This window comes from Cyclopterus lumpus, chromosome 22 (genome assembly GCF_009769545.1).
Source record: "Cyclopterus lumpus isolate fCycLum1 chromosome 22, fCycLum1.pri, whole genome shotgun sequence".
In the NCBI taxonomy this organism is placed as follows: Eukaryota; Metazoa; Chordata; class Actinopteri; order Perciformes; family Cyclopteridae; genus Cyclopterus; species Cyclopterus lumpus.
Genome location: NC_046987.1, coordinates 17,489,253 through 17,516,161, shown reverse-complemented (window position 1 = coordinate 17,516,161; position 26,909 = coordinate 17,489,253). Strand labels below are relative to the sequence as shown.

General features: G+C 42.8%; 1 protein-coding gene across 5 annotated transcripts; it reads left to right on the top strand.

Moving 5' to 3' along the window:
• The first annotated feature begins 615 nt into the window (after positions 1-615).
• zfyve26 (zinc finger, FYVE domain containing 26) lies at positions 616-26,646 on the top strand. 5 transcript variants are annotated; one of them, XM_034562749.1, is made up of 43 exons: positions 616-721; positions 1,726-2,013; positions 2,194-2,269; positions 2,552-2,638; positions 2,839-2,988; positions 3,242-3,581; positions 5,156-5,280; positions 5,496-5,660; positions 5,740-5,828; positions 5,941-6,092; positions 6,188-6,409; positions 7,545-8,153; positions 8,381-8,530; positions 8,742-8,887; positions 9,108-9,351; positions 9,796-10,059; positions 10,246-10,365; positions 10,526-10,699; positions 10,851-11,084; positions 11,358-11,463; positions 11,784-12,631; positions 13,108-13,307; positions 13,669-13,773; positions 13,909-14,031; positions 14,297-14,473; positions 15,533-15,782; positions 16,046-16,144; positions 16,415-16,602; positions 16,752-16,891; positions 17,131-17,159; positions 17,347-17,483; positions 17,735-17,955; positions 19,036-19,183; positions 19,744-19,953; positions 20,268-20,483; positions 22,009-22,206; positions 22,503-22,583; positions 22,675-22,802; positions 22,962-23,136; positions 23,645-23,704; positions 24,060-24,242; positions 24,394-24,444; positions 24,735-26,646. In XM_034562749.1, exons 2-43 carry the CDS (start codon positions 1,811-1,813, stop codon positions 24,945-24,947), a joined length of 7,836 nt encoding a protein of 2,611 aa, XP_034418640.1. In that variant the 5' UTR covers positions 616-721; positions 1,726-1,810; the 3' UTR covers positions 24,948-26,646. The 5 variants fall into 5 exon arrangements, with proteins under 5 accessions (XP_034418640.1, XP_034418637.1, XP_034418638.1 ...); XM_034562746.1 differs by having other exon boundaries at positions 6,185-6,409; XM_034562747.1 differs by having other exon boundaries at positions 2,836-2,988.
• The last annotated feature ends 263 nt before the right edge of the window (positions 26,647-26,909 follow it).

Genomic DNA, 26,909 nt, shown 5'->3' with positions numbered 1-26,909 from the left:
AGAGGGTTGTTTTGGGAGACTAATGTGGACCGCCACGTTCATCTCAATGCTTCTCTGGTTCGTAGCGGACCTGCTTCACAGTACAAGCACTCGGTGTGCCTCCTTTACGGCCGCCACTGTTCACCTGATGCTGCCTTCATTGGTCACGGTTCTACTCGTTAAACTGGTACTTCAAAATCACATCTATGTCTAATATCTTTTGTCTTAATTCTGCGTTTAAATTCATGTTTAATTATAATAATAATAATAATAATAATAATAATAATAATAATAATAATACTGATAACAACCTTACAACAACAACTACTACTACTACTACTCCTAATACTAATTATTATTATTATTATTATCCAGCAATTAGGCTTAGTTATTACTTATTACTTATTGTGCGTATTACCAAACATTGACATTAACACAATTAATTAAATTATCACAAAATAATTGACAGTGAACTTATATATCATGTTAAATAATACTCTGTTGGGCTGTATGTAAACTACTGTTGGAATCGCGGTATTTCCGATAGCACTTGAAGGCATCCGTAAAAGGAACGCCCACCTCGTGCCAACCTTTGACCAACCAGCGTTGGAGAATCAGCTGATTTTTGTCACATGACCATCGTTAACGCGCTCCTCGCCTCTTAGCATAACTGGTCGAGAGAAAACAGCAGCTAGGAGTGTAAATAGTGCCCAGTTACGGGGGAAACTTCACAAAGAAATGAGTAAGTAACTTTGTTAAATGCTCGTTAACTTGTAATTAATGTGTGTGTGTGCCTGCCAGCTGTTACGGAAGGTAGCTAACTTAATGTTTGCGTTAAAGCCAGTCAGCAATATGTATAGCTGATGCTAAAGCCAGCTAACTGGAGACATGAAGGTAACTTAGCTGTCAAATCTGAGAAGAGGCGATGGAAATGTTTACATTTTAAACGCGTGTTTAAAGGCTCATGTAGTCGAGCTGACTGAGCAACTCTCTCACATCTGTTTTGATTTCTTTCTCAACTTTTGTGGTTTGTTTGAAAGGAAAACTAAAGGTAACGTTAAACTTGCTCATAAAGAAATGAGTTGTGTAACGTTATCTGTAAAACATCCCACATCTACGATGCAGATGTTGCCTCTGAGGGACGTGGGGTGTCATTTGAAGAAAACATGCAGAGATTAAAGATCGTTAACAAGCAAGTTCAGTTCACTATTTTTTTTAATCGTTCAAATGTACAAATCAAACAAATAATAGATTATTAAATTAAAAAGTGTATGTCCTTTTAGGGAGTGATTACATAAAATAAATGATGCTGGAAACCATATAGCATGTGTCAATGCAAAGAAAAAGACTATTATAGAATATTAAATCAAACTCCATTATACTGTACATAGTGTTCTTTTTTTACTGCCATACATGACTTAGTGTGTATGAATAAATGCAAATCCAATTTTTACACTTAAAAAAACCCAAAGTTGCTTATTCAGAATCAACAAACTGATTGTTAAATAATAATAAATTAAAGGCTCTAAAAAAAACAATACAACACTAATGATGTGTAAAGTAAACAACACATTACCACCTGCATGTACCCAAACGTTGTTTCAAACAAATGTATGATTATTTAATAATATTTTGTTAAAACAATTATCCTGTTGTGTGTGTGTGTGTATATATTGACTTTATAAATGCATGCATTTCTTTGTTTTGTCAAACTATAACTCGGATGGCTTTTGCTTTCTCGTTCAGGTGAGGAAAGCTCAAGGGTCCTCCTTGGCTGTATGGATGTAAAGTTGCGTGTCCAATTGTGACAACTGATCAGAGGAGCGTCACAATGAAAGTGGCCATGTATCCCTTTGGCCGGGAGGCTGAGACGTCTCTTCGGGACCTGTTTGAGTACTTCAAGAGGTGCCTGCAGCACGGAGAGTGGGAGTTGGCCAATGCCTGTGTGCCACAGCTGGTTAACTCAACAGGAGGACTTTCAGAAAACCTACGAAGCATAATCAAAGCTATTGTCTGCCATCCTTACAATTTAAAGTGAGTCACACGGCTGCTTGGTTACAATACAAAAAAATGTTGTTCCTTTTGTGTGTACAAAGTTTAATTCTTAGATAAATCAAAAGTAAGGCAGTGTTGTGATGAGTCTGCAAAAGTCCCAAAACCTTATATTCGTGTTATTTGTGCTGTAGATTTAATGACACACTGTTTATTTTCAAGATGGGAGTCTGTGGGCAGTCCACACAAACTGGCTTGGTTTTGGCTTCAGGTTTTGGAGAAATGGACAAAAGAGCAGGTAAAGCTATGAAGAATCCAGTATTGCAGCTCGCTCTACTGTGCTTATTTGACTTACTCTTATGTTTAGTCACGTCATCCTCCAGCTCTATGTTGGTATTTGAGAGCATCTCTGTTTGTCTTAACTTACAAAATAGGTTTTAGTCAAGTGTTTTGTTGAGACTATAAAGACAATAAGAAAATAAAATAATACATTTCACTGTGTTCTTTTACAAAGCAGACAGAGTTGTGTTATGAAATGATGTGACGAGATAACTCTACTCTTGTTTACTGTCCACTTCAGGTCCCTCTCGATGTCAGAAGAGAGCTGGAGTTCCTTCTCCTCCTGGAGGAGTTGGGCTCAGAGAGCATAGCAGACACCGTTCTCAAGGTTAATCTAATTTCATCTCATTTTATAACTCTCTGCTGTTGATAATGAAATTGTAAAAACTAGGTAGGAAAGTGTTTACCTTTTTTAATTAGATTGAGACACAAGCTTATGTTCACACAGACTAAGTGCACTGAGACTAACGTGATGTGTCCTGTTTTACATGTTGTGACTATAGACTGAGATAAATTATCTTTCAGCAGGAGGTGCACCAGGCCTTCTTGGACACACAGTCTGAGAAAAAAGCACCAGAGGGTTTAAGGACCACAGATGCGGCCGTTGAGTCTTGCCTGCGGACTTTATTGGAGAAAAAGAAGCCCAGACTCGCCCAGTCTCTAACACAGTTCTTACAGGTAGAGTCAAACATATTGTAACTACAAAGCAAAATGATCTCTATAAATTACACAAATGTAAAAATAGAAATAAAATCTCTTCAATGTACATGTGTCCATTGAATGTTTGTAGAATTAAAATCAAACTTTTGCTAATTCTTCTCCTTCTTGAACAAGGGGAGAAACACAATTTCAGATCTTTGTATGTTTGCACATCGAAGAAATGACATAAAAATGATCGAAGCTGACTTTGACTTTTGACTTTCTCCAACAGGACGAGTCGTGCGCTGACGACCGTGCTCTGCAGCACACTTTCATCCAACACTTGATGAAGGTTCTGGGAAAACCGGAGAGAAGGCTGGAGAAGGTGGGGGAGTGGGTGGAGGAGATCTACGCCGTGTTGTCTGTGATGCCGTGGAGCTCGGGCAGAAGCGACGGGCAGCTGGAGGCGCTGTGTGAGGCGCTGTGGGCCGCCAGAGACCAGCCCCTGAAAGAGGAGAGGATCCTGAGCTCGCTGCTACGCCCTCGGTGCGATGCCCTCGTCTCTGTTTACTGCGCCGCCGCTTTGAGGCTTCAGAGGGATCATCTGCTGAGGAGCGCGCCTGATACACAAGGTAGTCCGAGTGTGTTCAGCTCCGATAACGAGAAGCCCGCTGAAGAAGGTTGTGCTGCTACGTAAACTTCTCTCTCCTTCGACTATTGATTTGTCAATAAAGGTTGGCAATTATTTGATGTTATCATGTTTTTGGGATCATCAGGATTTGCTTTATACTTTAACTAGTGGGGCCACTGTGGGTCAGTCTTTAGCAGGTCTGTCTATCAATCAGAGGATCGGCGGTTCGATCCCCGGCTCTGCTAGCCCTAGTCGATGTGTCCTTGAGCAAGACACTTAATCCTGAATTGTGTCTACGGTGTATGATTGTAAGTCACTTTGGATAAAAGTGGCAGCTAAAGGACATGTAATGTAACTAAAACACATATTTTAGTATGAATCTGTGACGTGGCTCTAAGTTATTTTCATGTTGATAAGTAAGAATAGACAACTTTGTAAAATCGGCGTATATATTCCAACTCCCTATGAATTGTTCCTTTTCTGAGCTGTTTCAGCAGTCGGGTCGTCTTTCTTTGATTTATCGTACCAATACGGATACAAATATATTACATAACTTCGGTGCATCACCTCTCTTTTAATCACACTTCTGCTTTTGTGGCTAATTTTTTACTTAGTGTCTCAAAAAACTTTGCATGTCACGGCTTTTTTTTGCTCGTCTGCAGTTTTGTTTGCATCTTATATAATGTGGCATTAAACCAATTGGGCAGATGGATGGGTGGTTTATGGTTTAGCGTGTACATAATGTTCACATTGATTCATTATCGATTCGTATTTGACTAATGACTCAAAACAAGCTTATATCAAGGAAAAACGTAAGAACAAGACACCATGCAATGTTGAACAATGGTTTACTCCTAAATGCCTCCCATAATATACCATCTCCCGAGTCTTTAGTGTTTCCATGAGCACGACCTCCTTGTGTCGATGATATCTTGATCTGGCTCGCTGTACGTTTTGGAGGCTTCAAACAGCTGTTTGCAGGATGCAAAGCGATGAGATAATGGATGACTTAGTCGCTATGTTATATTAATACCTGTAATATGACGATGGTGAAAGAAAGTAAACTTTGTTTTAACCACCAACATACATTTCTATTGATATATTACATTCCAGTCTAGGAGGAAGATGGATAATTAAGGATCGGTTATGAAACAAATCTCGCAATTCTCTCCATTTGCTGAGCGGTAATTCCAGTTTTTGTTCCACAGTCAATTCTTTTACTTTTGGTCTTTGTCTCATTATCAGCCAAAACAGAAAATATAATGTAAAAAATAAAATTATCCCAAGAAAAAGCTATACCTACCTCCGGTCTGTGTGCCGCAAACAGTGTTTTCTGATTTCTTGGGGAACCTGACCTGGTGACCGGCGGTGAGAATAAAGAATAACTACATAGAAATTGCCTTCTGGTCTCTTCGCTGGTCTCGTTTGCTCATGTAGGTCTGACTGAGGCATCATTATTAAATTGAGACTGTTTCATAACCAATTGAAAACCTCTTGTTGTAACTTTGCACAATAGCCTGTTTGTGGATCGTAATGCTCAACTTGTTTCCGCTATTCTCATTTCCCCCCTCTCAGTGGACCTTCCCGAAGCAGAGAAGTTGGCCCTGAGTTTATGTTGCCACAAGGATCGTCCATCCATCTGGAAGACCATTTATTTTGAGTGCCTTAGTAGTGGGAAGCACTTCCTTGAGCAAGTCCTGGTAAGTAAACCACTGGGAAAAAAAATAGTAACACTAGTTTTGTAATCGGATTTAAATTCCCCCATGAAGTAACAGAGTGTACGCGGTCTTCTTTCAGTGGCAACATGACTCTGTATTTTTCTTAATCAGTACTGGATCGTGATGGTCAAGTGAAGTTGGTTAGCAATCGCATGTGATAAATGCAGTAATGTAATAAGATTGATTCCTTCCTGTAGGTTACCGCGCTTGACCTGATTAAACACGAGGAGTTTTCTCAGCTGAAAGACTTACTGAGGTTGGAGTTCCAGCCTTTATCCCGTCTGCTGTTGCTCCTCGGATGGACTCAGTGTCGCAGTCTGAGCGCGGCTCAGACGCTGCTCGGCATCCTTCACCGAGAGCAGGTCGGACATCTGCTTGCACCTCCACAGCTATTTCACAGCCGTTAGGTGTCGTTTGCTGATGCACTCTCTTTCTTTTTAGGCACCAGCCAATGATTCTGTTCTGCAGGAGTTTTCTGATCTTCTGTCCTCTCAGCTTGATATACTTGAATGGTGTAAAAACAACAATCCGTAAGCATTTGTTTGTTTGTTTTTTGTATAAAGTTTGACTGGCATTTAACGCCCATCTTAATCATTATTTATTTTTAACACTTTTACGTCTTTTCTAATTGTGTCCGTGCAGAGGGATTTCTATGGAAGCATTGCTGGCACAGCTGCACACTCTGGACAATCACTCCGCCCTCTATATTCTGCATTCTCTGACTCCTTTGGCTCAGTTCGAGGAGCGCAAGATACTGGATCTGCTGCAGCAACTGCCAAATGCAACAGGAAACGGTCAGCATCTTCTTCGTCCTCTCTCTAAGTCTGGCATGAATGTGTTGGGGTTGATTGCCAAAAGAATAATGTCATTTTCTTTTCATCCGCAGAAGACACTGAAGTCGTCAGTAATCTCAGTTCTAGTGTGCAGAGGAACATAGTTTTGTTCCAGGGCTTCTGTGCCATGAAGTATGCCATCTATGCTCTTTGTGTAAATGCACATAAATACTCCAATTGCACTGAGTGTGAACCTATGCAGCAGCAGCAGCAGCAGCAGCAGCAGCAGCTCTCTGAAGCAGAAATGGACCAAACCAAAAGCCCAACGTCCTCAGAAGGTACGAAAGCTGTCTTTCCTTTCTGCGGTGAAGTTTCAGTTTGATGACGGAGGTTAGAAACGTTTCCTTTTCTGATCATTTTTAGCTGATTGTTATATTATTATATGCAAAATAAAAAGATATTGATATCTTTGTGGATAACCTGTTTAAATATAAGTATTTTAAATGTTCTTTTATCAGCTTCTCAAATATTCCTGCTTTTCTCCATTTTATATCGTATTAAACTGAATATCTTTGGGTTTTGGGCTGACAAAACAACACATTTAAAGACATCCCTTTGGTACAACTGCATATAAGGACCATTGTATGTAAAAGAAGTTACAAATAAATAAATAATTCTCAATATCCGAGATTAAAGTTTGAGACAAAAAATGCAAGAGTAAGAAAATTGCCAAAAAAAGTATTTATTTTCTTTGCCAACAAACCACATTCCTTCACTTTGATGTTGGATTAACCTCATCACCCCACAGACAATGCCAGTAAACAGGGAATGCAGACGCTAGTGTGGAGGTGCTCCATTATGAAACATGGCAATATTCTTGTTGATGCACAATCATTATTTTGTTGTTCGTCTAATACTTATACTTACTGATGATTATACGGTTATTCTGGCCTCAAATCACAAGTATTTCCTTTTATTACTAAATCCGATTGCAAAGTATAATTTAATTCAATCAACGTGATTACACACTGGATAATGAAGTTGATTCAACAAGTGAAGCCATGTGGTTCCTTGACAACAACAAAAAACACTCTTGTACATTTGAGTTTTTCTTTCTTGTAAATTAACCACTTTAATCTAAGAGAATATTCCAGTTTTTTTTCTGGAATTCTACCCCCTTCCCCAGTTCCCTCTTATATATATTTTTCCACCTATAATGAACGATTTTCATCCCAAACAATTAATCGATATATTTAAAAAAAGAATCGGCAGATTAATCAATAATGAAAACAATTTTTAGTTAGAGCCCTAGTTTCCCACTTTTTCCTATGTGACTTTTTGACTATGCTTAAATTCTACAAATAGAATCTTGTTGTTTACAGCTGACAAGGTTGTCTTTGTTTCTGGATCTTTTCTTTTCTGATATAGTTCTGAATGACACCGTGACCTTGTTCTGTTTGTTGTGTTTCCCAGGTTGCCACTTGCTGTTCCAGCACTACCTGTCAGAGTGTCAGCTCTATCTGGAGGCCGTTCCTGCCGTGTTCCGCCTGGAGCTCCTGGAGAACATCTTCTCCCTTCTCTTCCTGTCCACCACTGACTTTTCCCAGCAGATCCAAAAAGACACGAGCTGGAACCAGAACACAGGGAATGTCACTCAGTCAGAACTTTTACCAGATACAAGAAGCACAAATGTAGAATCGGGAACCAAAGCGGAGACGGATGAGACCGAGTACAGCAAGAAAGAGAACCAGAAGCGGCGTTCGAGTTCACCGTCAGAAGCCCACCGTAGTCACCTGGAGCTGGGACACTTTATCCAGGGCTGCAGGGGGTTTCTGTCCGACGTGGCAGCCATGACGGGCTTCCTGAAGCTGCTGAAAGAAGGGTTGGAAGGCATGTGTGTGCTCGACCAGGGGGACCAGGAGGCGGGAGGAGCACTTCTTCGGGAGGCCGGGGTGGCGGAGAACCTCGGCTGCTCGGTGACGGCTGAGACATTCGGGCCTCGGCTGCAGAGGTTGTCCAAACGCACTGCAGAGGCTCAGTGGAGGCTGCAGATCATCACCAGCAATCAGGGCAGTGGAAGTGGTGAGATGGACAAGATATTTCTTCAGCTTTTACTTATTTTATTTTATTTACCTCTCTGCACGCAAGACATAGCAGAGGAAAATCAACAACAACTGAAATTCACAAACATTTGACTGGTGTCTCATCTTAATGCGTGTAGTCCTTCTTATTTCTGCTTTACTGCTGGATGAGTTCAGATAGAATTGTGGCATTAATTCTCTAAATCTTGACGGTAAATTCACCTGCAGGTTCAGAAAGTCCTTTCCAGATGTCAGCGGTCAGCGCTCCCGTCACTTCTCTGGGAGGCAGCGAGAGCTCGAGCCTGAGGAGAAGGAAGAGGCCAAGGAGACAAACCTCAGTGGAGAAACACAACGGAGAAGTCAGCACGAGTGCATCAGGTAACGCACAAACAACAGCCTGTCTTTTCTTTGGTTGATTGATTTGGTCTTGCATTGAATTAAATCAAATGTTTTGTTTTCCACCATTTCAAATTTTATTGTGAAGTGTGAATTAGTTTTTTTACTTCTTAAGTCTTTGATTAATTTAAATGACTTAAATGACTTTTATTATTTCTGTCGATTTCTGAAGTCTTTATTTGTCGTTTGTCAGATGGTGGTGGAGGGACGGGTTGTGTGGAACTGGAGGTTTGTCCATGCGGAGGTCCACACAGCTGGCTGGTCCCCGCCATGTTGTCCCCTCCTGAGTCTCTACTCATGTCCTGCATCCACCGAGGAAACTTCATGGAGGCTCATCAGGTCTGTGATGCACTTGTTGTCGTGTTTACTAAATTTATGTGTTTTTTTTAGCAGCTCAAAGTTCAACATTTGGATATGCAAAGTACAACGTATACTGTTGCTACTGCTAATATAATATTACTACCACTAATAACACGTTCCGCAGCTCTTATGCGTACTACCTAACTATGATTTAGGGAAACCTTTATTTAGCGTTGTGTATTTCGTGGCTTCTCTGCAGGTGTCCCTGGTGTTTGATCTGGAGGCGTCTGCCTGTTGTGGTGAGCTGGTGTTCATGGAGCGCTACAAAGAAGTGCTGGTGGAGCTGGAACGGGTGGAGCAGAAGATAGAGAGCCAGTCTAGGTCTTCATCCTCGTCCTCCTCAGAGGGTTTGGGGACAGCGGCTGTGTCGGTGGCAGGAAGGAGTCGTCTGGGCAGCAGTGGGCTATCCACCCTGCAGGCCATCGGAAGTGCCGCTGCTGCAGGTTCGACATCTTTTCATAAAAATGCCTTTTATCCCACCTGCTTAAGATCTATTCAAAGATAGCCTCGTCCTCCTCGTGGCACAGAGTGAGAGCTGTTTAAAGCTGGGATCGGCAGCATTGGTAGATTTTGAAAGTATCCAAAGCTCTGCCTCTTCTTCCTTGTGTTGATGTTGAAGTTGTTTTTCCCTGACTGGAAGTCTCTTAGCTGGAGATATCATCTTTGTATACATGGAGCTAGTTATCCAGAAGAACAAAATACAACACTAAGCTATAAAATAAACCTATAAAATAAACCTATAAAATGCAATGTTTGACTTATAGTCATATTTGTTTTGTGCTTTACATGTTTACATTTTCAATGAATCTTTTGCCACTTATTATATATTTATAATGCACAGAAGAACTCAGGATCTGACTTGTGTATGTGTTTCTTTCCCCCTGCAGGTGTGGCTTTCTACTCCATCTCAGACATAGCGGACCGTCTCCTCAGCACCCCTGCTCACCCGATGCCCTCACTGGAGGACGGCTACTGGCTGAGCCGCTGCACTTCAGACCCCTCCGGCCTCCTTTACACACTGCTGGAGGAGCTCAGCCCGGCAGCCATGGCTGCCTTCGACCTAGCCTGCTGCCACTGTCAGCTCTGGAAGACGTCCCGACAGCTGCTGGACACCGCGGAGCGCAGGCTCGGCAGCAGCCTGGAGGCTCGAGGTATACAGTTTCTCAGAGTAATAGGGTCTTTCTTGGAATATTCGTTATCGATTATGACGATTGATGGCGCAGGTTGTAGAGCAGTTTTACTTGAACACGGAAACTGAAACGAGACCAACTACAGTGTCATGTGTTTATGAGCAGCTTTGCACATGTAGTAATTGTAATCCCTGTCTGCCTCTCCAGGAGTAAGAGTTGACCCTAAGGTTCCCCATTCTGAGGGGATCTGTGGATTTCCTATGGTATTACAGCACATCAACAAGATCCTGAATCATTCTGCCACGAATAAGAGCTCTGTCAAAACAGGTGGATACAATTACTCAAACATTTTTATTATGTGTATTTACATGGATATTTACATGCCATTTAGCTGCTTTCAATGGAAATAGACACTTTTACAATGACCTGCAGAATGAAGGCAATGTACAGCATAGTTTCTTTGTTACTGATCCTCTCTTGTTCATAGAAGCTGTTGGGGAAGACCAAGTGTCCGCCAGCCCGTTTGGTTGCTGCATCCAGGAAGTGCTCCTGTGTTGCTACCCAGCCCTGAGTGAAGAGTCCATCGCTGCTCGGCTCGGTCTAGCTCAACGTTTGGAGACCACCGTGCACATTCTGAGCACTGCTACTACAGACGGCACAGGTCGGCCCAGTCACTCTGTTTTGGTAGTCAAATGTTGAACTGTACATGTCGGATACAATATGGATAACTTCAAAATACCCGTGGAACATTTGAGCCGTACCACGTTGGCACTCTGAGCGAGTCTGAATGATTTGACCTCTCGTTTGAACAGAGGGCAGCTTGGGCAGTGCTCTGCTGGCACAGTTGGTTGAACAGGCCAGTCTGAAGCAGTCGGAGCTGGACGGCCACCCCGTGCGCTCCAGCATGAAGCAGCTACTTCGCTCTCTGGATCAGCTTTGCCCCTTCGAGCCAGATGGAGACCTCGCCCGACCAGATTACGTGCGCAGTTTCCTGGACTATGTCAACACACTGGCATCTGTGTTGGTGCGCAGCCTTGGTTCAGAAGGTAAAGTCCTTTGTCATTGAGGAGTTGATGTGTTTTGGGAAGATGCTGATCTTAAAAGAGAAGGATGTATTTAAGATTCTTCTGCCTTATAAATTTGGCAAAAACAACCTAACAACAGCTCTTAAAACGTTACAGTAGTTTAAGTGCATAGTGCTCAGACCTCACTATCTCAGTGCCACAACACTCATTTTTTTACCAAACTACAGCAATTCTACCCTAAATGTTGACTTTACCAGCAGTGACTCTTCTTCGTGTTCCACCTGGTTCTCTTAGATCAGAGCAGCGAAGTGAAGCTCGGGAATCCACTGCTGGTGTTGCTTCAAGCCCCGTTTCAGCTCCTCTCCTACCTGCTGTTTGACAGACAGGTGTCTCCTGACAGGTACGCACGGTCAAGTTGCCTGCAGTTTGCATGCTTGTGTTCTTCCTCACCTTGTTGCACATGTTTACCTGCAGCTAAGATGTGAGCCTCACAGCTGCTGCACTGTAGAAATGGTCATACACGGTGCAGTTATAGCTTACATGAATGAAACTGATCTCCAAATCAATAGATTTTGTAACACTTTCTTTTCTACAGGCTAATCAGACATGCCGATTGATTTGTCACATCACACCTGTGCTAGTTGGCAATAACAGGAATCATCTAACTTGGCCAGTCTACAACATTTTAGTTAACTATTTCATGTCCTGTTGGATCCCCAGGGTGCTGTCCTTGCTGCAGCAGGACGGCCTTCGACTGAGCGTCCAGCAGGTGATTGTCCAGCGATGCTGTGAGACTCTGCCTGTGTGGATCTCCTGTCCAGCTGATGACGGCGACTCCAATCAGGCCAAGAAAGATGACGGAGTGTTCGGTGTGGCCAGTTTGTCCGTCCTGCTCCAGCAGCATGCTCAGGAGCACGTGTCAACTCTGGGAATCACAGAGCCTCAGTCCGAGCCGAGCTCAGAGTCTGAGGACTCTGGGGAGGACAACTCCAATACAGCCACCAACCTCTCCACCTCGCCACCATCTCATTCATCCTCCTCCTCCTCCCCCTCTTCCTCAAGCTCATTCCTCCTCACACCATCAGCCCTGTCTTTCCTCAAGTCTCGCTCCCCTTTACTGGCCACACTTGCATGTCTGAGTGCCTGCAAAGGAGAAATTGCCCGGACACAATCCTCCGGATGGTCCGGCTATTTCCGCAGCAGCCGTAAAGAGGTTTGCCTAGATGGAGAGCAGATTTCTCGTGAAGCAGATAACCTCCTGAAGGAGTTCCCTATTCTCCGGGCCTACCTTCACACCATGGCTGAGCCGTTGCTGGGCGCCCTGTTAAGTGAGGGCGAGCAGGGTTCTGCCGGACTAGGCGCGGTTGTTTGTGGGAAACCCGTCGTCAGTCTCCTGCTGTCTGGGCCTCAAGATGAAGTCACCCAGGCCGTGGCTGCTGAGGCCTTCCAGAAGGCGCTGACCTCCAGAGACCTCAGCCGAGCCCTCAGTCTGTTGGAGCTGTACGGGCAAGGCAGCAGTCAGGAGGGGGCGCTAAGAGACCGCCTACTAGCCTGTGCCGCCTTAGAAGGTGAGAAATTATTAGAAATTATGGATTTTAACCGCATTTTAGCAGCATTTTGAATTTATCAAATGCTTTGACACTTGATGTGCTTTTTAACATGAGCTTCAACCTAATAAATACTAGTTTTTTTGTTGTCTGTAACAAACACGGACAACGGCCAAGGAGACGGCCTCCCCATTGCAATAAATTATTGCAATGGGGAGGCAATGAAAGCAGGAAAGTGAGAAAGCTTCAGCATGCTTGAAACAGTCCGAGCCCTTTCCTGTGTTCCACATGCTTTACACATGCCTATATCTGTGAATGTTTTGAGCAGATGTATCCTTTTCTCCTTGTCTTTTACGTTATCACTAATCAGTTCAGAAGCTTTCTTCCAATTTTGTGTATTCAATAAAACAACATGTGTTGACTGCAGCCGTTGACTCACCTGTTGTAATAAACGTAACTAAAATGTTTGTTTGTTTATCTGTTGTTCAACTGTTCAGATGGAGATGAAGGTATCGGTCAGCTGTTCCGCGTTCAGGATGCTAACCTTCGAGCGCGCGTTGCCCTCCAGGCTCTGGAGCGCTGGCCTCTGTCCGCCTGCCTGGAGCTGCTCGAGTTCTGCCTCAATGACCTGAACACAGACGCCTCGCTGAGGACAGACTTGGAGCTCAAGAAGAAAGAACTAGACATCTATCACCGGGTAATTTACAGCGCTCAACTGAGACAAAGCGACTTGTTTTTAATCTGCAGAGAAATCGATGGCGCAAAGTGGGCATGCAGGCATTCAAACCAGGTCGATAAATGTGTAAGCTGTCAAAACAACAGAAAGGAGAGTAATTGTTGATATATAATATATATAATATACACCTATTACACCGTATACCTTGTCATCAGGCTTACTTTTGGCTGACATTAGTTCTTGTTTTGGACCTGGGTGACCTTTTTAATCCAAGTGTGTCATTCACTACACATTTCTTTGCATGTCATGAATAGACCGCCATGTGACATATTTTGACTTCACATTGCGAACCATCAATTGTTTTATTCCCCTCTCGTCGCAGATGCTGAATTTACAGCCTCCTTTTCCTTGGGCTACTTGGCAGGAGCTAAGGACCGAGTCTAAGAACAACTCTGAGTCCATGTTGTCCATGATGGTGGAGGCAAAAGTAAGTACAACACACCTGCAGCAGTTTATTTAGTCGCTCATTGCTTCTGGAAACAATAACTTAACGCCATAAGCTCTAAAACACATATTTGTTAATACATATAATATAAACGTTTTTTTGTCCTTCTTTTTACAGGAGTTTGCTCTTTGTGCACAGTGGGTTGAACTCTATCCCGTATCCGAGCAGCTGAGGCTGCAGCTACAGACTGAGCAATTGCTTCATCTGCTGGAAAGGGGACAGACAGATGAGGCTTTCCAGGTCAAGTCCACTGAACGTCTCGTTAACTTTAGACTGAAATCCATTTTAGGCTTTAAAATAACATTGGTACATTTGTTAGGCATCACTCATTTAATCCTGACTTCAGGCAATATACTTCCAATATACTCTCATTGATTTGTACTCCTGTGTGTAGAAAGAAAGTGTTTTGTGAGGCCTTTGAGCTTCAGGAACATATTTAGTTTCTGCTCTGACAGTTTCTCTCTCTTTTTGTTAATGTGCTTCGTATCTTAATTATGTTCTTTAGTTACTGGAGGACCTCTCAGACTTTGTGGTCGGCCTAGACGTTTGTGAGCGCGCTCTGGACCGCCGCCCCGGATTGGCTGCCTGTCACTTCCTGGCCGATTATCTCACTCTGCATTTCCAGAGGCAGGTGTCTCCAGCACGTCGACGTCACATCCACGCCCTCCACCTGGGCTCTAAGGTTCGTCAACGGGGCGCCAATGACATTTGTTATAGTATTTAGTGGTGAGGTCTGCAGCAGCGATGTGCTGTATCATTAATGTAAACAAGACTTAATGTCTAACAGCTGGTAGACTTTACATGGATCATAGTTCATAAATAATTATCCATAAGCAATTAATAATTATTTGTAATTTAATTCTGTGGACATTTTATGTTTTCTTTTGAATTTGTTTTGTATTATTATGTATGCAGCTTAATGAGTCTTTTAACTTTATTCAGTCATACTCTTCTCATCTCGTTTTCTCAGTTGGCTTAACCGTAAACAATCTTGAGACAACTGATATGCCCGTGTGTCTGATCACACGGCAATTATATTTGTTACTCCGCGAATTCCTTCTACCGCAAAGCCATAGAAGGAATGCTGCCAAATTAAATTAGTTGAGGCTTTCTTTTGTTGTTTTCTTGGCAACTCACAGTGATATATCTGTCTCGGTGTCCCAAAGTGACACTGATGAGCTCTTTCTCACCCATCCTGTTAGGCAATGGGATCAAGTACTGCCATTCTCAAAAATACGAGGTCTAAATCTAGAGCTCTTCCCTGGTTCAGCCTTGCAATGAGAATGCATAAAGGCGGCGCGTCAATACGAGGCAAATAAATAACAGATCCTCCACAATATCTTGGAAGATCGAATGCTCACAAATGATTTAGAGCAAGAGCTGCCTTTTTATCTCAGATCAAAATCATGCTTTTATTTCATCTCGTTGAGACAACTGAGACTCTCTCTATTCCTGCCTCAGTTTAATATCAATCTCACGTCTCCAGCTTGAAGTTTTACTGGAACGAAACGTAGAGACCATGTTGCCTTCAGTCTTATCGGCACTGGCTTCCAGTAAGATTCAGAATTGATTTTAAGACTATCATGTGACATATTTTCACTACACACAAAGATTTAAAGATTGTATTGGCTTCTCTGTTTGTTGATGTGATTACTTTTATTGGTTCAATGGTCTTATGATATGAGACTGTTTGCCAACAGCTGTGTTGTTTTAACATCAGCGGATGTGTTTTATCCTCCAGGTGTTGCTGACTCTGCCCCCAGCGGCCAGGCAGGAGTATTTCCCCCTGCTGTCGGAGCCCCTGCTGATGCTCGAGCAGCTGTTGATGAACCTGAAGGTGGACTGGGCAGACGTGGCGGTGAGAACCCTGCGCAGCCTCCTGGTTGGTCAGGAGGCCGGCTTCGGTGGCGAGGACATCGATAAGCTTCTGGCAAACTATGCCTGCAAGGCCCTCGACTTCCCCTGCGCCCCGAGAGAGAGGTCCCGATCTGGTGAGTGCTGAGCGAGCGTTGTATGGTGACAGTCGCCGACACAAGCAGTCATGTGTGTAACATACATATAACTGAGACAAACGCATACAATTGAACACACACTGATGAGGCCTTGGTTGCCCTCGGGTGCCATTTTGGTACCAAATGTTATGGGCAAAATGTGCTTTTGCTGAGTTGTTGTTGTGACATTTTCATGTTCATGTTTTAGCACAGCCAGTTACCGCAGCAACATGTGCCAACATATTTGACTGCTTGTTTTTCAGACTCTGTAATCAGCCTCCAGGATGCTCTGATGCAATGTCCCGCTCAAGACAGCTGCTCCCTGTCGTTCAGTCGCATCGAATCTCCAGCAACCTCTGCAGGTGAGACATTTGCTTTTGTTCAACTGTAATAACATGATACACATATTGATCCGCCTCAGAGAATCCCCCCCCCCCCCTTCCCCCCCTCCTCCTCCAAGATTAGAGATGATATGTTCTTTCCACGTGAAACATAAATATTTTAAGAAATGCAAATCTAGTTATTTTTTTATGCCATTTCTTATGTGTATTTTGTGTTAAACTAGACATAATGACTAATTGGTTTGAAAATTGTCATTTTCTAACTAATTCCTTTCTTGTGTTGAATGGCAGGCAGCACCCCAACACACACCTGCTCCTCAAACAGCACGGACAGGGAGAACGATCGAAGCTCCGCAGGGAGAAAGCGGCCCTCGTCTGCCAAGTTCCAGCCTCCCGAGCAAACCCCGGCCCGCAAGGACTGGGTCCCTGACACCAAGCAGGACGTATGCATGGTCTGCCGGCGTGAGAGGTTCACCATGGTGAGTGGGTGACGCACTGATGTTGTCGTGAATCAAACAGAAATCCGTGTAAAATATATTTCAAAGTCCCAAGCAAATTTCCCACTAAAGAAAATCCGAGACCTTCCCTCACATTGAAATGACCTCACTTCTGTCTCTTGCTTTTTCAGTTCAACAGACGGCATCACTGTCGGAGATGTGGCCGACTGGTTTGTCACTCGTGTTCAGAACACAAGATGTCTGTGGAGGGCTGCCCAGAAGACGAAGACGTCAGAGTCTGTGACCATTGTTACGCCCACTTTCACCCAGAGTAAGAATCTCTAAGCAATATGAAGAACAAATATTAAAATGTGAAGGTTTATTTTACAACTTGTAAAGCTCTACATTATCGAGAACAAATCCATCTATATTGGAAACTATTCAGTTTGGTTTCAAGTGTCTGACCTAAAAAATAATAAGATAATATTGGGGAAATCCTGCAAGAAAGCATGTATATTTATATAAACATTTTTTTTTTAAAGTGTTCTTTCTTTTTTCTCCTGCGTTCAGTTCTGACGATGAGCTGGAACCTGCTGAAGGTAAATTAAATAAAATCGGAAATTGCATGTGAACTTTTTACTCTTTCTTGTATCAGATTGAGAATAAAGTGTGGCAAGAAAAAAAGAAGAAGCCCACCTGCCACTTGAAATGTATCCAAAATGCAGTCGTTCTCCGTTGAGCTTTCACCCAGTCGCTCTCTCTCTCTGCTCTTCTGCCTTTGTGCAGTGGCTGGAAGCCCCGTCGTCACAGAGGAAGCTCTCGATGGGATGCTGCATCTGCCTGAAGTGGTCCAACGACAGATCAAACTCAGCACAAACCCTGCAGAGAACCAGCTGCTGCAGAGCGAGTTCTACTATGAGCAGGTCGGTCATTTTCAACTCATTGCAGGCGGCTTGCATTAAGTGCACCAAACATTGTAACAATTATATATCCCTTGAATGCTACTCTACTTAACATTATGTAATATTTTACGTAGAATTTATGAGTGCAGTAAAACAAGTTCAGTTTATTTCTCACTTTCTACACAGTTGACAGACCCCTACACTGATATTTTCCGTTGTCTTATAGTAGAATGAACCCACTAAGACTAATTGTCTTTTCCTAAAACTCCAAGGCTCCCAGTGCGTACCTCTGCGTGGCGATCTTGTCTCTGCACAATGACCAGACGGCATGTGGTCATCAGCTCATCAGCCACTGCCGATCTCTGTCTTGTAAGCTGACTAATCCAGAGGTGGACGCCTGCCTCCTCACCGACATCATGCAGCAGCTGCTCTTCAGCGCTAAGATGATGTTTGTAAAGGTTGGCCGCAGCCAGGATCTCGCCTTATGTGACAGGTAAGATGTGACCTGTTGTTAAGCACACTTTGCCATCAGTTATATTGTGTGAAAGTGAGCGTGAGACAGCTTCACTTATGATGTATAGGAGTGCCTTGCTATCTCTGGCAGTGGTAGAAGGGTGAGGTTTCAAAGCCTGGGAGTTGAGCACATATGTATGTGTTGTCACTCCAAAACAAATGTTTTCATTGACTCTACTCTTGTGTTGGAATTGCCTCCAGCTATTCTAGGAATTGCGTGATACGACCAAACCCTGAACTAATATAGTTGGCTGTCAATCATGTGCACTCTGTACATACAGTACCCAAACATTCATAGGTAACATCATTGAAAAAACCTGTGCGAACAGGTTTTAAATCTGCATTAACCTTCATGCCCTTTTCCAGAAAACCCAACGCACATTTCATTTGAACAGGGACAACACACCTTGTGTAAAACAAGGAGAGATGTAATGTACTGGGTCTCAGCTAATTTCTATTTTCCGATGGCAGGTAGGTAGAATAATAAAATACGAAGATTAGACATTAAATAATCACAAAATAACCCTTGACTCCCAACACCAGAGATGTAGCCCCTTGAACCCAGAAGCTTATTTGTCGTCAGACCGATAGCCGATGAGTTTAGAGATTGACAAAGCTGTTATTTTTTATCCAGCAGACGCAGAGCAGCATTACCATCACATATACATTTTTGGCCCCCTCGACGGATATGAATCTTTAATCTCTCTGACACTTTGGCTTCTCGATGGTCAACTTAAGAAACCTGTGGCTGTAAAAGCAAATCAATGAGCAGAAGGAGGCTTATAAAGCTCAGTAGAGCTGAATTTTCTACGGGTTCATCACTACGAGGAAGTCCTTTTCACACGGACACGTAGTCAAAGTCAACCACAAGGATTATGTTGAAATGACTTCCAACAGATCTAAACTTAATGATACTGATTGCATTATCCTACGTGTCACTAATGCAGAGTGATCTCAAACACTGCAGCAGCTTCCTCTCATCCGTCTTACACACAATCTTTTTTTTAATTTTTTTATCACAGTTTTGCTTCCTCTTTTATTTTATTCTCTGTTTCCACAGTTACATCAGCAAAGTAGACGTGCTAAAAATTCTCGTGACGGCCAATTACATGTATATCCCTTCTCTGGATGACATCCTGGAGACTTCTGCTGTCACACGTCTCCGTAACCAGCTGTTGGAGGCAGAGCACTACCAGTTAGCGGTGGAGGTGAGGCAATTGGTGGTTCATTTTAAAAACATTTTAAAATTCAAAGTTATTGTCACGCTTCAGTTATACTACACCCAACTCTCTCCAGGGCTCTGTTTCATAATTTGGCCTGTTGTAAGATTTTTGTTTTGCTACTTTCAATTTGTATAACCCCGTTGTTCTTTTGTTTTGTAAACTTCAGTAATAAACATCTAATTTAATTAACAAGTAGAGCATTGTCACCTCAAGGCTATTCAAAGAGCAATATTTGAGATAAGGAGTTCATCAGAAGTGTCATCATGAAACACAGCTGTAGGAATGTGTGTAAATGCGTATGGATCCATAAATCAGTTTTTGCACCATCATTTATTTATTTTTTTCATGGTGGCAAAACAGCAGTCAGATCATCACGGTGCAGATAAACTCTGTAACCTTTAACATTCAGGTAGTCAGGCAGCTTATTAACCAACCATTAACCATCCCAACCAGATTAATGATTCAAATAAGATAAATTTAGACTCTCAGACAATTAACCCGTGCGGCTGTTCTTATTGAGACTGGTTGTTTGGCTTTATTGCCAGGTGTCTACTAAGAGTGGCCTGGACCCTGGTGGCGTGTGGCAGGCCTGGGGGATGGCATCTCTCAAGGCAGGTAACCTTTCAGGAGCGAGGGAGAAGTTTGCCCGCTTCCTGAAGGCTCCAGTGGATCGCAACCAGCTCAACCAGGGTCCCTTACTGCTGCAGGAGGTTGTCCATCACCTGGAGAATACTGTGCAACCCGGTCTGGCCACGGTAGGAACATGGTGGCGCTCTCTGTCTTTATCTCTGCTGCCTGCAGCTCCTATTAGAGCCCTCGATTATACCACATTGGTATGTGCTGCGCTGCATCATGCACTAGTGCTACTCTGTAAACGAGTTAAGACATTTCCCAACGTGCATGTATTTGGCACAAACTCTGGAGTCAAACTGAGTGCAAAGACGAGAGAGTTCTGGAAAGAGGCTAGAAAGTGAGAGAGTAACACCTGTGTAATCAACATCCACCGCTACAATAAGCTGCATCTTATATCTTATTAAACTAGAATGTGTTGTTTGTGTGTCTGCGTCAGCCTCTTGGTGAGGACATCTTGGCGTCGCTGCGGGAGCTGGAGGACGCCCTGTGCGAAGCCGGTCCTGTGGAACGACCAGAGGGTCAGACGCAGAGAAGCAACCTCCACCAGGAGTGTCTCTACTACCTGAACACATACGGCACTCACATGGCGCTAATCAACTTCTACATGCGTCATGACTGCGTCCCGGAGGCTCTGACATACCTGCTCAACAAGGTGAGGCGTAGTTGTTGTTAACAACATCCAAACATATTTTTGAGGTTTTAAATAAATGTGTTTTAATTTAATTGAATCGACTTGACAGATAAATACATAGTCCCAGGAAATCTTAATCCTCTTTTTGTTATTTACCATACCCGAGTCTTTTTAAGATGAAATGACCAATATCGTGAAACAGATCGTATCTTTTTAAATAATGTATTCCTGCAAGAAGAGGCACAGTTATACAGAGTCACAAGGAGTCTGTAGAAGTGAACATTAAAGAGAAGAAGTCACAAGGAGTTATATAGGTCGTGAACAAGGATGGGGCTGTATTGGAACATCCTGCCTTTGACAGTGACAGACAAAAGTGCTGCTAGATCAGCGTGGTCCCAAGACATACTGATATATACTTCTTGCCCTTAAGGTATGGAACATGTCAGAATGGCTGCCATGGGCGTTGTAGAGCGGGTCTATACCGAAGTACGTGCTCAACTCTTGGATAGCCTGGTTAACAAAATGGGAGCGATGCAGGCTTGATCGTGTTTTTGTGCATAGGCCGAACCATACTTACCCCTTTGTCGCATGATCTTTACCGTGCGACAACTTAGCATAGTGACAAAAGAGATGCTTGGGGAGCAGAGGCATAACGGCGGATTTGAGACATCATGCTTCTGTTAGAGCGACCATTTTGGCTGCCAGTGCAGAGAAATGGTGATGGAGGGAACCAGACACCCGAGGGCGGCACGGTTTGAAACAACAGCAAGACCAACACGATTAGTTCCTGTGGATGGGTCATGTGAGGCAACATAGAGCATGAGATAACATGGAGCATGAGATCAGCGTTAGACAAAGAGGTTTTCAGAGAGGTTCAGGCGAGGAGTGCACATAACTTGGAGTTCTGCGAAACAGTTATGCCATCCCTCGGGTCCTGGAGGATAAGATGTAGTAGTTACATTTGTGATGTGTGTGATAACGGAGTCATCTTGCGGCTGATGAGTGTGACGTTTCCTGTTCAAGAAGAATAAGCGCCACTGCATGAGACACAAGTAAGGTTACATGTGCATAACCAAAGATATGAGCAAAGATATGATGTCCAAAAAAAGTACATTTTTGCTGTACACACTGTACTTAGGGGAGGCTTGCTTCATGTCCTTCAGCAGCAAGGTGTTTCAATCGGTACACTCTGTCTGCCTCCCCACTGTTCCTGTGTGGGGGGAGGCAACCAAAAGATCATCAACATATTGCAAGCTGCCTCTAACTGCCCTAGTAGTAGTAGTAGCCCTGACATAGGCAAGTAAATGTATCTGGTCTACTGTTGAAATTAAAAACAAACCAAAATTGACTGTCTGGGTTCACAGGGACACTGAAAAATGCATTTGAGAGGTCAACGACAGAAAACCATGTTGCATTTGATGGTACTTGAGATAAATAAAAATAATATATGGATTTGAAACCGTATGAATGTGTCTTCTTCTGAGGAGGAGGAGGAGAACATTTTGCATATGTTTGACGCATGTTTTTCGGCTTTCTCGTGGCTCAGGAGTGCCCAGACGAGGTTTTCCTAGAGGGTGTGTTGCAGCCCTGTCTGGAGCGGGGCCGTCTGGGCATGCTGCAGGGCATACTGGAAAAACTTGACCCTGGCCTGGACACATGCAGCCGCTACCTCATCGCCTCCTGCCAGTTCCTGCAGCGGCGGGGATACTACAACACTCTCTACCAGCTCCAGCAGTTCATGATGGTTAGTTAGACTCTTTAATGCTTTTTTAAAAAATCTCATGAGTTTGTTAATTTTCCTGGCTTGACAGAAATCAAAGGTCCATGCTCTGTGCCTTAGCGCCAACTGACAAAAAAATGTAATATTATATAATATTTCAATCTTAATAACGGCAAAAATGCCCAAAGAATTCCCTAACGTATTTTACGTTTGTTTTAAATGTATAATTTCACATCGGAGAATGATGATGTTGTGGTGGTGTTATATATTTTTGCCAGATAATTAAATAATACTTGTTGTCATATGTAAAATGTTGACAGGATCAGGTGCGGGCGGCCATGACCTGTATCCGATTCTTCACTCATGGAGCCAGTTCGTACCTGAAACTGGGAGAACAGCAGGTATATATGCCGTTTGCAAAACTTAAAAAATAAAATATTCCCTGCCCATATGAGAAAATGTATCTTGACCTTAAACTTGACCTTTGTACAGCGCTGGTTGGTCAGAGCCAAAGAGCACCTGAGGACATACCTGCAGGAGCAACAAGGTCGGGGAGCCGGGAGGAAAAGATCTCAGGTCAACTCATTCAGGAAGATGATGTCGTCCAGTGACGTGTCCAGGTTATTTAATATATCTATATTTCAATTTAGAGTTTTTATTCTATATTCGATTTTATCGTATTATTATTATTATTACTACAACGTTAGATTCACATATGTTTTGCTACCTGTCAAATAGACTTTTCTTTTTGATATGGACCTCTTGCCTTATTTTGTTAGGCATATGAACACAATTGAGCTTCAGCTGGAGGTGACCCGTTTCCTCCAACGCTGTGAGAGCGCGGCCTCCTCGAAGGCGCCAAAGACCAGCGCGCCTTCCCCCGAGTCCCCTGGATCCACCTCACCGCCTACACTGTTTGGAGGAAGCCCCATGAAAGTTGAGGTTGCCTGCAAGGTGAGGTTCCAGTTGTGTTTATCCCAGAACTTAACTTTAAAATCTATAATCCACTTCAGAAAGCTTAAGTTTGTTAAAATGGCACGCTACCTTACTGCTGACATTATTCATGCATCACATCCCTGGATCAGAGATCTGGGAGTTATGTGAAAAGTAAAAACGTATATTTCAAGGCACTATTAAATATTTGTTTAAAGGTTATTAACTCCCAGTTTTGGATGATATTTAATCCAAGTCTTTGAGTGCGCTTTGAATTATTAAAAGTAATGTATTATACACCTCAGTTGTATCTATTTTGAGGCCTTAAAGTGAGATATTTTTTTTTTACTGGAATGGGTTATAAAAACCTAAACGTGTTTGAATATGTTTAAGAACACATGTGTATATAATGTTAACCATTAAAGGCCTGACTGTTTTCTGTGTTTCATGTATATTATAGATATAGGAACATCCTGTCAAGCATGTATCCTAAAAATCGGTAATATGTCTTTAATTTGTGTCATTTAAGGTGATGCTTGGAGGAAAAAACATAGAAGAAGGTTTTGGCATTGCATATCGAGTCATACAGGTATGTTGTGTGTGTGTGTGTGTGTGTGTGTGTGTGTGTGTGATCTCTACCGCGTATTTGCTCATTTAAAACATAACAAAGCATACCTCTGCTGACATTGTCCCAATATGTCCTTTACACTAAAATCATTCAGAACGTTTGGCTAACTTAACCCTTTCCCCGTCAGTGATGGCAGATTAAATTGATATTTTCTTTTGTAATCTTGGTTTAGAACATTACGAGTCCGCTTTCATGAACTGTTTAACTCCAAAAAGAAACAAAAGACACATCAAAATCGTTACCTGGGAAGTGGTTTTCTGTTTAACAGTTGTTTGAAAGTGTTCATCCTCTCTTTCTCGCTCTCCTCCTGCCTCAGGACTTCCAGCTGGAGGCCCAGGCGGTCTACGTGCGGGCCGGCCAAAGGCTCGTCCGCCAGAGGCAGTACGGAGCCGTAAGGCAGCTGCTCAAATGTGTCGGTGAATCGGGCACCGCCACCAAGAACGACTGCGACGCCCTCATCCTCAGCTGTGTTTCCATTGCAGATAAGGGACCAGCTGATGTGAGTACAGACATGGAAGAGACTCTGAGTGTCCTTAGATAACTAATCGTGACCGTGACGTGGCTCCATGATGTCTGCTCTGTGTGTTTATTTCCCGAGCGCTAAGCGCTTGCAGGCATGAAGACTTTTTGCTGTCTTTTGTCTGATTTAGGCCAAGGAGCTGGAAAGTCTCATTCTGGAGACCAAGAGCACAGAGAGCAAAGTAGGTGTATAACATGTTATTATGCTCTGCTTGACCCTATAATTATAATTTTTTTAAATGGATATCGAAGTGACAAGGACCTCGTTCTCGGGTCACTTTGATATTCTGGTTGTGAAAGTCATCCTGAACTCTTTCCTCCTTATTTTGCATAATCGTATTAGTGCCCCTGCACTAGAATGACTTGTCCGAGAAGGTCAAACCAACAACAAAAAGATTCTCTTCACTCCTGAAATCAGTGTTCATTGTTGTTTAGATACTTGTATTAAAAATTAAATAATCAATGTCTGCAGATCAAAGCCTACCTGCTGTGCAGTAAACTGAGACCGGCGTACCTGCTGGCGGTGAAGCTGGAGCCGAGCCGAGCGGGCCCGTTGGTACAGGAAGTCCTCCGGGCTGCCGAGGGAGCGCAGGACTCCGTGATGCAAAACATCTGTGGCCAGTGGCTGTCTGAACACCACAGCAAGTCGTCCCAGCAGCGCCAGGGCCGACCCAATGCCAGGTAAAGGCATAACAAGGGATTGCACGAACAGCACTTGAAAACAAATGAGCCCCAAATAAGAGGATCCAGGGTTTCTAATGTTACAAGGTTCTAGAAACGTGTGGGGAGGCGGAGCATTGGTCCACTTTATGAAACGTATGACTGCACATTGTGTGTAACGGGAGAGCAGCTGTTGAGCGTGTTACATGTTTTGTGGTCTGCAGCTGCAGATTATTATAATAATTGAAATACAGCACGCTGATATGGGCCCCAGGGGTTCAAAAGGATGTTGGTGTCTAAGATTCAAAGTTCTCTAAAATGTTAGAAGGACATTTTTCAAAGTATTTAAATTCTCATCTTGCTGCAGTTATGCACAGGTGAACCAGAACCTGTGAACCTGTGACGTAGCTTTTAGGTGTTGTAATGTATCGTTGATACTTTGCATGGCCAGAGGTGACGCAGATGAGAAGCTTTCAATGGGAGAAACACTGTTTCTATTTCAGTGGAAACATCTAGAAACCCTGACGATTAGTTACTCATAATGTTCGTGCAGCCTTCCCTTCCTTAAAACTGACAAATCACCACCGTGCTTTATTTCCATTCTGGGTAATATTTTGGACCGGAGTTACAACAACTGTGTTCTGACACAATACAAACTCATCTAGTATGTGTCTAAGATTAATTTCCCTTTTCAGCCAAAAGGGAAAATATCTGACTGACTGGAGGACCTGTGTGTTTTTTTTAATTTGTATTTATGTGTCCTCAATGTGAATTTAGACGTAAATGCAATTAGTTGTCCTTAGTACGGTACGTTTAAACCTTGAAATAACTTGTTGGTGTAATCCTGATGGAAATTAATATCAAACAAAAGTTGAGGTGTTTTAGGGCATTTAAAAAGATGTTGAGAAATTCACAAGAAAGTAAAAGTTCTCGGTTGGATACAGAAAGGGACCCACTTATAGATCATGTTATTTATAAAGTTGAAATTAATTAGTCTAGTTTTATGTCTCATCTTGTGTCTCCTGTTTTGGAAATAATTTCCCAGAGTGTTGCTAATTTTAAATCAGACTTTTCACTTTTGTTTTTGTGGGAGACCTGACAAATAACTGTCTTAATTATATAAATCCACAATGATTAACTTACACGGATAATCAATCAAAAAATGTTTAAAAAAGGGAATTAACTATTGCCATATTTCTTTTTGTCATGTTTAATTTAGTTTTTGCATATTTTGTTCACTAAGAAACACCCTGGCCAAATCAACATACCGATGCAGATGCATTGGCACCATAAAACATGTTTTTAGTTTTATTTATGTGACAATCACTGATGTTGCTGAAGCTGCCTTTTTTTTAAGGATACAACTCTTGATTACATGGTCTTTAAAGTCTTTATTTAGAGCAGATACCGTGTTGTCCCTTTTGTCTTGCTTCCCTCTGCTGCACTAGTCTGAGGACCGAGACTCACGGCTCTTCCTTAGTGTTAATCAGCAAGAGATGAAATGAAGTCGGTGTTGACATTCTTGCACTCTAATCCTTCTGAACTTTGATTTGTCTCATCACTGCCGCACTTTATACTTCGTGAGTTTCACAAAAATACACCTCTTTTGGTAAAACATTGTAAAATATGTAATACAGTAACTGCTTTCATGATGCAGGGACTAATGATTCTGAAATGTAATTGATCCCTTGTAAAATGAAATAATAAAATAATAATAAAAACAATGTACAATATTGAATATTGAGCTTAATGCTGCCAAGTTTCTTGAAATGAAAGGGAAAGTTTGACATACACTTGTTTATTTACTTGCCATTAGTTTGTTAGCTCGACTAATCGGATGTTCGGATGCTAAATGTGTAGCTAAGGCTAGCAGCGGGCTAACTTAGCTTAGCATAAAGACTGGAAGCGGGGGAAGCGGTTAGCCTGGCTAACTGCGGATGTTGTTCCCTGTGGTGTGGTCAGAGCCACGCTTCACGTTTCCCTGTTT